Raw genomic sequence first — 15,917 nt, 5'->3', positions numbered from 1 at the left:
GGAATCCAAATGGGTTGAAAATCCATTGGGTTGGTTTTCTGCTGGTCCTTTCCAATTCCAATCTTTTCATCTCTGCTTTGGAAGAAGCAGGCACAGAGGACCCAGTACACACCAGTAACTCCCGCTCCCTCAGGCACTGGTTCACCAAACCCCCCAAGTCCTGATGCCTGGATAACTCTAGCAAACTGAACACCCCAATGGACACCCCAAAATCCCCCTGTGCCCATCGACAGAGGTGTTCAGGGGAGGACTGCAGCTCTGTCCTGAGGAATTTCCCAGGAAGGTGCCAGTGGACAAGCAGCAAGCACTTCCCACACAGACCACACTCACACAGTGAGTTGCAGCTGTAGTTTTATTTCCTTTTGTGAAAAATAACAGGATTTTGAGGTGATAAAAACACAACCCCTCCCAGGGCTCAGCCCCAGACCCTGCCCACTCCAGCAGGACTGCAGGCAGGAGCGGCACCGACGAAGCAGCATCCCTGGGGCAGGATCCAGCTCCTTGCCAGGACAGAGCTGGGGATGGGAGCAGGACGGGAGGATTTGGGAGCAGCTGGAGGAATTCCTGCTCCTGGATCCGGGATGGAGTGCCAGTTCCAGTCAACACCTGCCGTATTTGGTGCTGGCATCACCACGCAGGTTTCATCCCCGTGCCCCACGGCAGCGAGGAGCACTCAGTTCATCCCGCAGAGATTCCCATCATCGGCAGCTTGTGGAGGGTCTATTTCATTATTTTTTTTTTCCTTTTTTTTTCCTTTTTTTAATAAAAACAGTCTTTAAGTTGACTGCTGGCAGCAGCTCTGAGCAGAAAGCCTCTTCCTCTAGAGTCTGCTTCCAAAGAGTTCAGAAAGGGTCAAATATTGACCAATAATGGTTTTGGCTGCGTTTGAATCTTGATTGTGGCTTCTGCAATGTACAGCGGGGAGGAGCCCGAGGGGGGAGGCAGGGGAAGGAGGCTTTTCCCTCAGTCAGCAGGTTTGGTGACCAGGGAGAGGGGCTGTGTCTGCAGCACAGCCAGGGCGGCAGGGATGGAGCCGGGCGGGGAGGACAGGAGAGCCGTGGGGGTCACCGAGGCAAAGGGGATGGGTCTGGAGAGGAGCGAGGGCGGGCTGCCGAGGCTGGAGGAGGAGGAGGAGGAGGAGGAGGAGGAAGAGGAGGCTTTGCTGGTGAGGATGGTGGAATGCACGGCGAGCTGAGCCCTGCCCTCTGGCTTGGTGGTGAGCGAGAGCGGCTGGGCCTGCTCTGAGTGGGTGGCGGCCGGCGCGGCCGGCGAGGCCAGCGCTGCCGACGGCGTGGCCGGCGAGTCCAGCATGCTGCCGTGGGACGAGGCTGGGCTGGCACACGGCTTCTCGGCCGGCAGGTACGGCACGCACGGCTTCTTGCTCTTGGAGGGCAGGGAGCCTGCAGGGACAGGCACGGCGTGAGGGCCGGAGCCCAGCACAGGGGGAGGCGGAGGGGGGGTACTCACTGTCCGCGTCGTGGCTTTGCTGCTGCGCCAGCTTCTCGCGCTTTCGCTTCTTTTTCTTGCCCTGGAAAAGATGATTTCAGGTCCTTCCGTGGCTTTTGGCCACCATGGTGGATGCTGTGGTGGGAAACAGGCTGGCAGTGCCCCAGAGCATCTGCGGGGGCTCGGCACCATCACCCGCTGCCCCCAGCGCCCCGACACCGATCCCCAAGCACAGGCAGCTCCCTCCCCCCAGCCAGAGCCCGGGCAGGGGCCGGGGGTGGCCAGGGCCACACGTACGTAGTTGTCCCGCGCTGACCAGGTCGGGTAGAGCTGCGAGTGCAGCTGCCGCTCCTTCCGCGCCAGCTCGTAGTACTTGGCCTGCTCCTCCCGTGACAGCGAGTGCCACTGCAAGGGGAGAGCATGCTGGAGACCCCAGAGCCACTCTGGGAGCCCCAAAGTCCGTCGGGAACCCCCAAATCCACACTGGAGACCCGAGAACCAGGCTAGAGACCCCAAATGCACACCAGAAACACCGAATACATGCCAGGATGCCCAGAGCTATGCTGGAGACCCCAGAGCCACTCTGGGAGCCCCAAAGCTGGCGGGAATCCCCAAATCCACGCTGCTGACCCCGAGGACCTGCTGCCCTGGGCTGATGGGCCCCCATCCCTCCCCATCCCAGTGCCACCAGCACCCCCCTGGGACTCCCGGGGCTGGCAGTGCCCCAGGTCTGGGGTCCCATCCATGGGGAGAAGTGAAGCCAGGGGGTCTGAAGGGTCCCTCGTGGGGGATCCCCACCGTACCCGCCGGCCCAGGATCTGGTTGATGGCAGCGCTCTCCTTCAGCGTGCACTCAGCCACCACCTTGGCCCTCATCTCCTTCATGTACAGCATGAAGGCATTGAGAGGCTTCTTGATGTGAGGTTTCTTCTCCTCCTCCTTCTTTACTGCCACCGGGGATTTCCTGGAAGGAGTGGGACAGGGGTCAGGACCCCCAGTAAGAGCCCCCGTCCCCACGGCCGGCCCGGCCCCACTCACGAGCTGCCTCCAGGACTGGCGCTGGGCTGGGAGGGCTCCTGCTTGACGACGGGCGAGACGATGGTGGGGTGTGGGATGCCTGAGGGGTGCAGCCCGTGCGTGGGTGGCGGGACCATGTGCGGGGAGAAGCGGCTGGACATCAAACTGCAGCAGGGGAAGAGGACAGGAGGGGTGGTCACCTCCCCACAGGCAGCCAAAGACCCCCCTGAGAACCTCCTGGGTTGAGAGACCACCTGCCTTAACCCAGCTGAACTGGAAAACCTGAGAACACGCTGGAACCCCAATCCGCTCTAGAAACCCCAAACACACTCTGCAAACCCCAGATCCACACTGCACTTCCCAAAGCCAGCTGGAGACCCTGAGTCCACCTGAAAGCCCCCAGATCCCACCCCAGCTTTGAGATGGTGACACTGATCCAGCCCAAGTGATGCCCTGAGCCCATGGGATTCCATCCGTGAGGACCAGCCACCCGCTCTGGTGGCATTTTCAGCCAAGGAGACCACCCTGATCTCCTGGGACGGTTCTGTGCCCATGCTCTGTGAGCAGGGAAGTGTCCCAAAACCCAGTGCCGGCTCCAGGGTGCCCCTGAGGGTCCCTCCCGAGACCCACCTGGACATGGAGGCGTTCATGGCAAGGGCGGGATACGGGTGCCGGAAGCCACCAGCAGGAATGGAGTACACAGGCTGTCCCTGCCTACAAAAACACGAGTTTCAGGGGGGAAAAAAGATCCCTTTCCAGTTCATGGCATCTTTGGACTGGTCTTCAGCTGATTTCCATCTGCAAAGATTTTTCCATTCCCAGGTTTTCCAGCAGTAGGGAAAAACCTCCCTTCCCACCCCCCACAGGAGGCTGCAGCATCCTGCTGAGCTCGCAGGAAAGTGGGATAAAGTGGGAGGAGGAGGAGGGTCTCAGTCAGAAGTGGGGCTCCCAGGATTCCCAGGAACCCCGTGCCAGGGTCAGTCCATCCTTACTGTGGCACGAGCCAGCCCAGCGGGTGCGGGAGCTGCCCCACGGCTCCAGGAGACAGCGGGTAATAGGGGGGCAGCTCGGGGGGGTGCGGCGGCCGTGGGATCCCTGTGAGGGGGAGAGAGGGCAAGGAGGGAGGTCAGAACAGGGGCACAGCAGCCTTGGTGCCCCCTGTGCCCTCCAGCACCTTTCCTTTGAGCACCCCAGCTCCCTCTGAGAACCCCATTTCCCTCAGCACCCGTCACCCCAGGCTGGGCAGAGCTGAAACAGCCGCAGTGGAGTCCTGGGGGGATCCCCACACCCCAACCCAACCTGTCACTGGGCAAGGCCCCCCCGGTCCCCGGCTGCACGCCCCAGACCCCATTCCCAGCACATTCTCCGCACCGTCACCCTCTGTTCCCCCAAAGGTGTCCCCCACGCCCTGCTCACCCGTCTTGGGGTCGATCTCTGGGGAGAGGTGGCCGGGCGGCGAGCCGGGCTGGAAGGGGTCGTTGCTGTAGGTGATGAGCGGCGTCAGCGGGTGCATGTGATGGGCGTGCTGCACCACCGGGACCTTGTTGGACTGCGGGGAGAGCGTGTGGCAGGGGACCTGCGGCCACCCTCCAGGAACACCCCCGTGGGCAGCAGGGCAGCGTCACCAGGGCTGCCCCATCCCTGCAACTGTTCCAGGCAGCTCGGAGCAACCTGCTCCAATGGAAGGTGTCCCTGCCCACAGGACTGTGCCACTTTGGTCTTTAAGACCCCTTCCAGCCCAAACCACTCCCAGATTCCCCAGCTGCAGGATCTGAGGGTGCTGGGAACCCACCACCCCAGCAGCGGGGGCTGCTCTTACCAGGTGGGCGGGCGAGGGCGAGCGGTTGTCCTTCAGCGTGGCCCCGGCCGGCACGTCCAGCAGTGGCCACTTCATCTGCAGGTACTGTGGGAGGGATGGGACAATGCCCTCCAAGAACCTTGGACACCCCTGGCCCCAAAAAAGCCCTGTCCCAATTCACCGCACCAGTCCTGAAACATCACCCCACTCCTGGCCTCAAACACCCTCTGACCCCAAAACACCCCCAGCCCAAAAGCGCTCCCAACCCTGAAACACCTCACCCAGCCCCAAAACATTCCTACAGCCCTTCCAAAAAACCCTGTCCCCAAAAGATCCCACAGCACCAAAACCTTCCCCCAGTCCCAAAATATCCCCTAGCTCTGAACAAATCCTCTAACCCCAAAACATTCCCCAGCCTCGCCTGCATACCCAGCCGAGGACACCCCAACCCATGGGCTGGGGGCAAAGAGGTTCTGGGGGTTTTTCTCCCTTTCTGGGTTAACATCTCGCTGTGACACTGGGGCGTCTCCTTGGCACCCCCAAAGAAAGGCGCTTTGTGCAGTGTTTGGGGAGACAGAGGCATTTCCCAAAGCCAGCAGGAGGGAGGGTCCCTGGAGATGCCAGGGCTCGGGAATGTGGGAATGTGGCTGGAGCAGCTGCCTGCAGGAATTTCCCCAAATACAGACCTTCCTGAGCTGAGGCAGCTGGAAGGAAAGGCCAGGAGGAGTTTGGGGGGGTGTTAACTCTTGCAGGGCTGGGGGGTTCCTCCCCCTCACGTGGCCTCCTATCACCCCCAATGTGTCACATGTGCCCCCTGCAGCCCCTCTGGCTGTCCCCCGTCTCCAGCATGCCCCTCCCGCACCCCCCACCCCTGCCTGTACCTCCAGTATCCCCCCTCCATCTCCAGTATCTCCAGCCTGCACTTCTGATATCCTGTCCCTCCCTCCACCTTTAGTCTCCTCCTCCTCCTCTGCCTCCAGGAACTCCATCCCCAGCACCCCCCATCGCCCCCCTCCCTGCTGGCACCCACAAACCCCCACCCAGGACCCCCATGGCACAGCACAGTCCTGAAGCTGATGAGGATTCCTCGTGATCCATTTCCACAGCTGCTGGCACAGGGGATCCCCAAAAACCTGCTTCACTGCCTAACCCAGGTGCCAGGGGGCCACTTCCCATCCCCATCCTGGCACAGGGATGCTCCAGCACCACGCTCCCAGTGCCCCCACGGGAAGACTTTTGGCACCACTGGGATGATCCCACAGGTGCCATGACTGGATCCATCCCCTGGCAGCTGCTTGCAGGGACTGGGAGCTGAGACACCACGCACCCAGAGCACGCCTGGAATGCAGTGGCCTCATGACCCTGGGCTCACCCTGACCTGCAGGCCCCACATCACCCGTGGGCTCACTGTCACCTGCGGGCTGGCCACGATCTGCCAGCTCAGTGTCACCCCAGGCTCACTGTCACCCACGGGCTGGCCACGATCTGCCAGCTCAGTGTCACCCCAGGCTCACTGTCACCCACGGGCTGGCCACGATCTGCCAGCTCAGTGTCACCCCAGGCTCACTGTCACCCACGGGCTCACTGTGACCCAGCGCCCCCTGAGATGGAAGAGCTGCTCCCGAAGCGACAGCTTTGATGCACCCTCCAAATCTGGGCGATCCACAGTGCCAGGGCAGCCAAAATGTCCCAACAGCGCCATGGCCACGCTTGCAGCCACGCTGGGATGGCACTGGGGACCCCCCACCTGTCCCTAGCCAAGACCCCACATTCTGAGCACTGGATGAGCCCCTCGCTGCTCCCCCACCGTGTCCCCCTGCGGCTGTGTCCAGGACAGGGCAGGAGATGTCCCCTCACATCCCAAGGGGCTCCCAGCCCCAGCCCCTCCCCGTCACAAAGGGGCTTTCTGGGCTCTCTGTAAGCGCAGAAGGCGCCAGGGGACGGGGACAGGCGGGGAGGCAGCGCAGGGGGGACGGCAGTGGGGGAAGGTTTGGGGGATAAAAGGCCGATTCTCATTTTGAGGCCATTTCAGGAGCCTGGGGAAGGGAAAGGGGAAGGGAGGGGGAGGAAGAGGGGGGACTCTTTCAAAATATACAAAGCGGGGGGAGCTGGTGAATGGTTCAGTGGTGATGTGGAAAAATGAGCCCCCCCTCCCCTTTTTTTCCTCCCCACCCCTTGGCTCCAGCTGGGACACAGCCCCCACTGTCCCCCCACTTGGGGATCTGAGCTGTGAAACAGCAGAAAAAAAAAAAAAAGAGAAAAAAAAAAGAGAAAAAAAAAAAGAGGAAAATAGTTGAAAATCGGTCACATTCCAGAGAGATTAGAGCCAGTCCTGGGTCCTCGTTACCAGCCAATTAAAACCAGGGATAACCCCTTCCCTGCTGGAGCCCATCCCTCTGGGAGCCCCAGGACCCCAGAGGAAAAGGGGCCAGGGGATCCCCTGACGTCCAATTAAGGGCATTCATGAGAGGATTTCCGCTCCTCTTCTGCACAGGGATCAACCCAGTTGTGATGATTTCCCTGGGAAGGGGGAAAAGTGCCACTGGCAAACCCTGCCTGGGGCTGGGCTGGGGCTGCGTGTCCCAGTGTGGCACCTGCCAACATTGGCACATCCTGGTGCTGTGTCCCAGGACTGCACATCCCAGCACCGCACATCCCGGCATTCCGTGTGCCGATGTCGCGTGTCCCAGGATTCCATCACCCAGCTGAGTGTCCCAGCACGTCCTGCCCCACTGTCCTGGTCCCAGCACCAGATGGGATTTTTGAGGGAAATGGGTTTTCCAGGCTGGCACCACATCCAGGTGTCCCAGGATCACCCAGCACTGCCCATCCCACCGCTCCATTTTCCAGGACTCATCCCGGTGCTGCACATCCCATCGCTTATCCCGACGCTCCCTGTCCCAGCACAGGCTTCTCTCTGCTGGGATCAAAGCCTCAGCCTTGGTACTCACTGGCCTCATTTTGGGAGAGAAAAGCTCTGTTTGGGACCATTCTGCCAGAGGCTCTGAGGCAGGAGCCTCTTTGCTGTCTTTTCCCTTTGCCCAGGCTCCAGCCCGGAGATGATCCCACAGGAACCACCATGGAGAAGATCCAGATGATCCCAGCATGCGAGTGCTTCATCCCCATCCCCAAAACCCCCTGGACGAGCTGGAAGGCACCCAGAAGATTCCCACAGGCATCCATGCATTTAAATATCCATCCTTTTGTCCCAGGACAAGAGGTGGGGAATGGTGACCCCCAGCTGCCCATCCTTATGACAATCCCTTTTCTGGCTGAAGGGTCTGAGGCTGCAGATGGGGATGGTGCCAAAGGGGATTGGGGGGAAGCCCCAAACCAGGGAAAAAAGGAGTGGGGGAAGGGGAGGAAGGACAGGGGAAAGCAGGAACCTGGCTTCTCACTCTCCTGAGCCAGGATGGGTTGTCCTTTGCACCCCAACAAATCACCCCAATGCCAAAACTCAGGGAGGAAACCCAGGAGCATCCTGGCCCCACAGAGCCCATCACCCACCCTGCAACCTCGCAGCGCAGCTGCTGCATTCTGCTTCCCTGGGATAACTGGGAAGGGAGAAATCCCAGTTAGAGCTCCGATTTACAGCCCAGGGAATGAGACATAAATCTCCTCCCCACTCCCGCCATCCATCCGCTTCCCAGCCAAATAATCTCCTCCAGATGTTGCCCATGAACACCAGGATGACAAATTCCAACCAGGAGACTTTTGGGAGGGTCTCCTGCATCTCCACACCCCAGGGAGAGCCCCGACAATTCCTGATAAAGAGTTATTTTCCCATCAGGATTTAGGGTTTCTAAAGGGCAACGTGGGGGTGATGCAGGAGACATCACCACGTCTCCTTTTGGCATTTTTTGGGTGACACTGGCAAGACAAAGGGTGTCCCAAGGGACAAGGATTTTGGCGTGGGAATGAGGGTTTGTGACACCTTCACGACAGATATTTGTCCATTCCTGTAACACAGCCACAGATACCAGATGGGAAATGGCAATGGGGTGGGATGGGAAGGTGGGAAAAGCAGCTGAGAGATGAAAAATTAAGTTAAAAACCCCCTCCATTAGGGATGAGCTGGGAGCGGTTGGCACTTGTGTGACCTCATCTCCACCCACTGATCCCCTGTCCCCGCTCTGGGGACACTGGTGGCATCTGCTGAAGGACTTGGTCCCACAGGAAGGCAGGAGAGGGATGGGAGGCAGCGGGATGAGGCTGGAGCACTGCCAGGACAGCAGCTGGGACAGAGCCTCAGCCCAGAGCAGCCTCGGCACCGGGATACCCGAGCATCCTCCACACCGGGTGCCCTGAGCATCCCGAGCTTCCCCCACCCTCCGGTGCCCCGAGAGCCCTCCCCACACACAGGACCCAAACATCCCGGGGTGACTCGAGCATCCCACGGACACCCCGAGCTTCCCCCACCCATGGGTGCCCCCAGCCATGGGGCAGGACAGGCTCAGCTCCCACCGGGCCCCCACTCCCTGCCCCCCTGATCCAGTGGCCCCGAATCCTGCTGCTGCCCCGAGGCTTTTGTCTGCAGCTCCCGGCCTCAATGGATCCATTCATCTCCCTGCATCTGCACGGGGATCCCAGCAGGCTCAGCCTGCCCCGGCACCGACAATCCGCTGCTCCAGAGCCTCCCCGGAGCATCCTTGAGCCGGGGAACAGCACCCGAGGGGCAGCAGCACAGCACTCCCCGTCCTGCCCTCTGCCAGAGCCCCAGCAGCGTCCCCAGGGCTCCGGGATCCCCAGGGCGAACACACAGCCTGAAATCGCTGCCAAAAAACAGCAAAAAAGAGGCAAACCGGGAAGGGACACATCTCCCCCTCCTCCTCCTCCTCCAACCTGCCCCGAACTCCGGGAGACGGAACACAACACACCCGCTCCCGGTCCCTTCTTCCCTTATCCCTCCTCTTCCTCCATCCAGGATGCACCGGGCACTTCCCCCCGGGTTCCTCTTCCCTCCCAAGCTCCCGCCAGCGACTTCAAGGAAGGAAAACTAATGAAAAGCAGCTGCTGGGAATTCCAGAAGGATGATGAATGCGCCTCAGTCCCGGAACAATCCCAGGGCTGAGCAGAGGCGCCCCGAGCACTTACTTCATCGCTTTAATTTGGGAATCGTGTTAGAAAAGGAGGGAGGAGGGAGATTTGGGGGGTGGGGGGAGTGGAAATCTCCTGTAGGTCTACAAACTCCGCCCGCAGGGTAATTAGCCGAAGAACATAATTAAGGAGCGGGATAAAAGGGCCATTGTGTGCGGCAGCTCTGCAGAGCAGTCAGGAGAGTCTGGGAGCAGGGAAACTGAGGCACGGGGAGGGCTCAGAGCCGGGAAGGACTGGATCAACCCAGCAGCTGCACAGAGCAACACAGACAAGCCAAAAAGTGCGAAAAAACAGGGTTTTTCCTTAATATTTTCCAGGTGGGGAAGGAAGGCGGCACTGATGGGGGGCAAATCCCAAATAAACCAGAAAATCCCAAATTAGTGCAGGAGGAAGTGGGAACTGCCGTGGTCCGAGGATGCTGAGCATCGAGTGAGCCCCCACGCCGGAAAAATCCCCCCATTCCAACACCTCCGTCCGCATCCCAATGCCAAAACCCTCCACGCTCTGCCAGAACCGCCAGCAAGACCCGCCCAGTTTTTGGAGCAACCCTTTTTCCTGCCAAAAATCCGTATTTTAATCATTTTCCTTGGCAGCAGTGCAGTTAAGGATCTATTTTCTTTAGGAGACAGATACGGCTCTGTATCCTCGGGAATTCATTGCAGGAGTGGCGCAAAAGAAGCCGGAATAAGCCCAGGTTATTGATTTTTCCCTCATTTATTTTGGGATCGCAGCCTACCGAGGCGCATTAATTACATCGAGGTGCATTAATTACACCGGGCATGGCGTCGGGAAAGCTGTTTGGATGGAATTCCGTGCCTGAGGAAGGTTTGGATTTATTTAAATCCTCGCCTCCAGACTCGAATTCCTGGGGTTAAACTGATTTTTTTGGGAATAATGCCAATCCTGTGCATGGTCTCAGTTTCGCTGCTCCGGCAGTGCCGTGCCTGGTTCCCATCCACTTCCCAAGCAGGAGAAAGATGCTGGGATGAGATTTTACCCCGGTATGGATCCATCTCATTCTGGGTTTGGGATAAAACCAGCAGCTCCACACAATCCTGAAGGAACGGACCCAGCATCATGGCAGTAGGGATTTGCATCCATCCAGCTCATGCATGTCCAGAGCATTTCCTTCCCATCCCGACCTGGATATCTTTGTGTTGTTGGGAATGATCTCAAGGAGCCAAACACAGCTTCACAGGTCTCCAGTTTCTGATTCCCCATGAAGAAATCCAGGCTAAAACGGTGCTCCGAACAGCAATGCCATCGTTAGATTCCAACAAATTCCTTCAGCATCAGAGCAGAGCCCCAGAAATACTCCCTGGACAGAAATTGCCAGGAAAGTGATTTGGGACCACGGACACTTCCCAAATTCCAGGATCCCATTTGGAAATAACCTAGGAGCAAAAATGAATTCTCACAGATTGAAGAGCAGGAGCATCCATCCATTGGTGCTTGGTGGCTTGGCATAGGGATGAGACTTCCTGCTTTGGAGTGTGGGAAGGCACTATGTAAACATATTCCTAAATATTTCCCAGATTTCCATAGATATCCCAGATTTATTAAGATTTTGGAGTGGAGAAATGCAGAAGCACTGCTTTCCTGCCCGGTGTTCCAAAAAAAAGTCCTCCAGTTGTTTGGCCAGATCAGCCCTGGCATCTGCAGACTCATCCAGCACCTTCCTGGCCACCTCCTCCGAGCATCTCCCGGCCACAGAGATTAGTTGGGGTTTGTGTTTCTTCTCCCAAAATCTTTCTTCTCCCTGCAGTTCAATCCACAGCACCCGGCTGCGAAATATGAGGCTGGGTGCCACGGCCACTGGGATGGCTGAATCCTGCAGATCAGCTTGTTTCCTCCAACGCTGGGGCAAAAAAAAGAAGGAAACAAGAAAAAGACGGTTCCCAAGGCAGGCTGCGCCTCCTGCCACCCCGGTGCTCCACGTGTCCAGGCTCATCCACAGCCTCCCGGGGTGAGGGTGGGAGGCGGGTTTGGCAAGCTCAGTGCCTCTGGGCGATGCTGCGTGTGGGGATGCTGCACCCAGCTGGATCCAGAAGGGATTGGGAGGCTGCTTGATTGGGAAGGCTGTGCCTGGATGTATCCGGTAGGGGATCAGGGATGCCGTGCCCAGATCGATCGGGTACAGGATCAAGGATTCTGTTCCCAGATGGTTGCGGTACGGGACTGAAGAGACTGAGGATGGATCCAGAATCAGACCCAGGATGCTGTGCCCAGACAGATTCAGTACAGGATCAGGGATGCTGTGCCTGGATGGATCAGGAACAGGATCAATGAGGCTGAGCCTGGCTGCATCCAATATGAGATCAGCAGGATCTGGTTTGGGACCGAGGATGCTGCACCCGAACAGATCCAGCACAGGATCAAAGATGCTGTGCCTGGCTGGATCCAGACTAGGATCAAAGATGCTCTAACCTGTCATTTTCTGTTATGGATGTAGCAGAAGGATGTTGAGCCTTGCTGGATCTGGTACAGGATCGGGGGTGCTGTGCCCAGATGGATCCAGTATGGGATCAGGGACACTGGATGTGCCCATCCAGTTGCACTAGGCGTGATGATGTCCTGGGATCTGGGGGATCCCTGTGCTGCGACGCCGTGGGAGCTCATGGGAGGGGGTTTGGTGATGGGCACAGAGCTCAGCTGCTCTCTGTGCATGAGTGGCTGTGGGATCCAGCAGGGCCTCACCCAGCAGCAGCACAAAATTCAGCCAACCCACCCCCATCATCCCCAGCTCCCCCACATACACCCCTCACTAACTTGGCTCTACGCAGAGGCCCCAGTCCATCGGAATTCAGCCCCAATCCGTGCTTTCCCAACCCCAGTCATCTCTCTAGAACATCCGGGAGGCGACACCAGCTCCAGCCCCTGTTAATTAATCCCCTTTCTGGGATTCATTAAATCATCGTTAGTGGCCGCTTGTGACAGATCCCAACCCCAATCCCTTCTCATTATCCCGGATTCCTTGCCAGTGTTTGGCATCGTGGTCAATCGTGCTTCATCCCCAAAACCTCGTAATCCCAAAAGTGACAAATTGGGAATACAACCTTTATCCAGCCACGGCAAAACACCAGGATAACTAGCTTATCTGCCCTCCCCATCCCCACGAAGGGATTTGCACTTCACGGCCACTCCAACCAGTTGCTTCCGGGAAAGCAAAAGTAGGAAAATCCTGAAAATATGGAAAACTCTCCGCGCAAACCAGCTGGATTCTGGGATTTCAAACCATTATAAACGCCACAATATCCCATATACATTCCACATGGGAACAGAGTTCCCTATGGATCCAGAGAAATGATATGTGGAAAAGCATCACCGGAGTGAGAAATACACCTGGACAATCAGGAGTGAGGTTCGGTGCTCCAGCCCAGGATTCGGTGGGTACCAGTGCCCGGGTCAGCATCCCTCCCTCCCCGAAGGCTCAGGACCCCCGGAGGGCTGAGAATTCCCTCGGGGGCTGAGAATTCCTCCCAGGATGGCCCTGTAGGGCCGCGTAGAGAACACCTTATGCTCCTAAAACCCCTTTATATCCCTGAAACGACTTTTCAGGGGTAGAAAGTGAGGGGGATGGTTTGGGGGTCGAGGGATTCTGCTGAGGGCAGGGGATCGCTCCCCCTCTCCCAACACGCCCCCCCACCACCCAGTTCTCGCTCAATTTGCTTAATCACTTCTCCCCCCGCGGCCAATGTTGGCCCATTAACGGCTTTAAAACCCGTTTAAATGAGAAAAGCGGCAGCTCTGGGTCAGGTTTCGGGGCGGGTCCCCCAGAGTGAAGCCCCCTCAAAGCCCCCCCCAAAGGGGCAAAGTGAACCAAAAATAAAGGGGGGTTAGGGAGGGTTCGGGGGGGCACTTACGGTGCGGGCTCCGCCGGGGGAGAGGGCTCCATTGGCGAGGTAGGGGCTGCCCAGCTCAGGGAGCATCAGGAAGGGGTAGCCGGGATAGGGAGGGCCCTTAAAAAAGCCCCCATCCTGCTGTCGTCTGACCACTGGGGAGAGAAGGAAGGGGGGAGTCAGCAGGCGGAGGGGTGGGGGGCGCACCCGCGGAAAGGGGCGAGGCTGGGTGCATGGGGGGCCCGGGGAGCTCCCTTTGGGGGTGCCCAAGTGCCTTGGGGGAGGCCCCTGGTTCTTCTGGGGGTCTCCACTTAGCGGAGGGTGCCCAAGTCATTTTGTGGGAGTCCTTGGTTCTCGTGGAGGGTGATCCGCACTTGTGGGGCGTGGGTGAGCCCCTCTGGGGGTGCCCAAGTCACTTGTGGGGGGGGGGGTCCTTGATTTTCTAGGGGTTCCCGCTTGAGGGGCACCTGGGTATGTCCCTTTGGGGGTGCCCAAGCCCCTTAGGGGGATCCTTGGTTCTGCTGGGGGATCCCCGCTGGGGAGGGGCCCGGATGGGTCTCTCTGGGGGTGTCCCGGTCCCTTGGGCGTGTCCTCGGTTCTTCTGGGAGGTGTCCCCGCTACAGGGGAGCGCGGTCCCCCCGGGAGGGGATCTCGGCTGCATGGGGGGAGTCCCGGGGCGTGGCGGAACCCGATGCTGGTCACTCCCTGAAAGGTGTGGGGGTGTCCCTGGGGGTGTCCCGAGTCCGGCTGCTCCGTGGAGCCATGGGAGGCACCGAGGCATCCGTGGGGAAGCGACCGGAGCCCGTTAGTGGGGCGGGGGGCGGGCCCTGGGGCCGCGGGTGGGAGCGGGGACACGACGGGAGGGCAGAGACGGGGGAGTGGACACGGGGGACACGGCGGATGGGCACACGGGGGGCGAGGACACGGAGTGGGGAATTAGGGGGCCGGGGGGAGGGCTGAGGACGCCAGGGAGAGGAACACGGCGGGCGGGATGCGAGGGGAGTGGGACACGGGGGGGAAACACATGGGGGGCGAGGACACGACTGCGGGGGGGACACGGTGGGGAGAACTGAAGGACACGGGATGGGGAGACGGGGGGGGCTCACGAGGGGTCCCGCCCGCGGCCGGGGGCGGAAACAAAGAAGTTGGGAAGTGTCGGCCGGTCCCGGGGGATGTGGCGGGGAGCAGGGGGGCGCCGGGAGGGGGGGTCCGGTACCTTCTGCCAGGGAGTCCCGCGGCTTCTGGAAACTTTCCCGGGGCGGCGGGGGCCGCTCCGCCTGCGGGGAGAGGCGGTGAGCGGAGCAGGGCCGGGCGGGGGGCGCCTCCCCCCGGCTCCCCGCCGCCCCTCGCCTCACCTCGGGGCCGGGGCCGACCACGGGGCCGGGGCCCCCCCGGTTCTCGGTCTCGCTGACCAGCGAGGACTTGAGCTCGTCCAGGTCCCCGTGGGCCGAGCCGCGCCCCGCGCCCTTGTCCTGCTCCTCGCCCTCGTCCTGGAAGGCGATGAGCTCGTCGGGGGCCCCCAAGTCGTCTCCCCCCGTCGGTTCCAGCTGCGGCATCGTGGGGTCCCGCCCCGGCCCCGCCGGGCCCCGGCGCCGCCGCCGCCACCGCCCGGAGGGTCGGGAATGCGCGGGGCGGCGGGGCGGGGAGGAGCCGGGATGCAAACCGACACCGGGGGCCGGGCAGGGGCTCGCGCCGCCCCGCCGGGCCCGCACTGGTCCCGCCGCCGACTCCGCACCGGCCCCGCTGCCCACGGGGCGCCCACGCTCGGTCCCGCCGCGTCCGAGGCCCCCTGCACGTTCGGGGACCCCCATCCTGTCCGGGCTCCCTATCCCGTCCGTGCCGTCCTTATCCCAGCCAGGGTTCCTCCACCTCGTCCAGGGTGCCCCAGCTGGGGTCGCCCCGTCCCGTGCAGGTTGTCGCCTCCCATCCGAGTGTTCCCATCCCACCCGTGGTCCCCCCATTCTATGCGGGGTGACACTTCTGATACATCTGAGTATTCTCAGCTTGCTCACGGTCCCCCCCAAATTCCATCCGTGTTCCTGCCACCCAACCCAGTTGCCTCCGCCCTCCCTGGGTGCCCCCATCCTACCCAGGGTACCCCTCCCTCCGCTATTCCTGTCCTGCCGGGGTGCGCGTGTCCCATTTGCGTGCCTCCATGTCTCAGCAAAGCCCACATCTCACCTGGCCCGCCACGGTGTCCCCATCTCACCCATGTGTTTCACCACACCAGAGTGACCCCCAGTCTACTCCCTGTCCCGTACCCCAGGGAGTGCTCAGAGGGAGATGCCCATCCGTCCCCACACTGGGAGCAGGGTCCTGCCGTGATGGGACCAGCCAGCCTGCAAGACAGACTCATTGAAAAAACCTTTTTCCCGTTTATTTTTTACCGGATGGGCTCGTTCCCCCATGACAGGCACCTGCGGGGCTGGTGGGGTGGCACCGAATGGGCTTTAATCCAGCTTCTCCAAAGCATTGTCTTTGTCCCATCCCGTCACCCACAGCCTGACCGTGAACCCCAACCTCCAGCCATCTCCAATCCCCAAACCCCTGGGGCCACCAGACTCCACCACCCCCCGGCAGCCCCTTGCTCTGCACCACAAAGGTTCTTCAGTTGCTTTGCCTGAAATACTTCATGAAAAGGCTTTTGTACCGTCGAAATCGCTGGTGACCCCAGTCCCCCCTGCCCAAGATTCCCAAGGAAAAGCAGGAGGCAGCTGTGGG

The 15,917-nt window shown here is 60.2% G+C and overlaps 1 protein-coding gene across 2 annotated transcripts; it reads right to left on the bottom strand.

Moving 5' to 3' along the window:
- Window positions 1-338: 338 nt before the first annotated feature.
- On the bottom strand, window positions 339-14,792 carry TCF7L1 (transcription factor 7 like 1). 2 transcript variants are annotated; one of them, XM_005532910.3, is made up of 12 exons: window positions 14,552-14,792; window positions 14,413-14,473; window positions 13,221-13,351; window positions 4,282-4,365; window positions 3,879-4,011; window positions 3,455-3,557; window positions 3,093-3,176; window positions 2,484-2,627; window positions 2,250-2,409; window positions 1,744-1,851; window positions 1,468-1,528; window positions 339-1,400 (listed from the first exon to the last, which is right to left on the bottom strand). In XM_005532910.3, the coding sequence occupies exons 1-12, from the start codon at window positions 14,750-14,752 to the stop codon at window positions 964-966; spliced, it is 1,707 nt and encodes a 568-aa protein (XP_005532967.2). In that variant the 5' UTR covers window positions 14,753-14,792; the 3' UTR covers window positions 339-963. The 2 variants fall into 2 exon arrangements, with proteins under 2 accessions (XP_005532967.2, XP_087924460.1); XM_088068334.1 differs by having other exon boundaries at window positions 14,413-14,792.
- Between the last annotated feature and the right edge of the window lie 1,125 nt (window positions 14,793-15,917).

This window comes from Pseudopodoces humilis, chromosome 30 (assembly GCF_049639895.1).
Source record: "Pseudopodoces humilis isolate 2021_Gansu_Grassland_sample_001 chromosome 30, ASM4963989v1, whole genome shotgun sequence".
NCBI lineage: Eukaryota > Metazoa > Chordata > Aves > Passeriformes > Paridae > Pseudopodoces > Pseudopodoces humilis.
The sequence above is the reverse complement of the archived record's forward strand: the minus strand, read 5'-3'. Positions and strand labels throughout refer to the sequence as shown.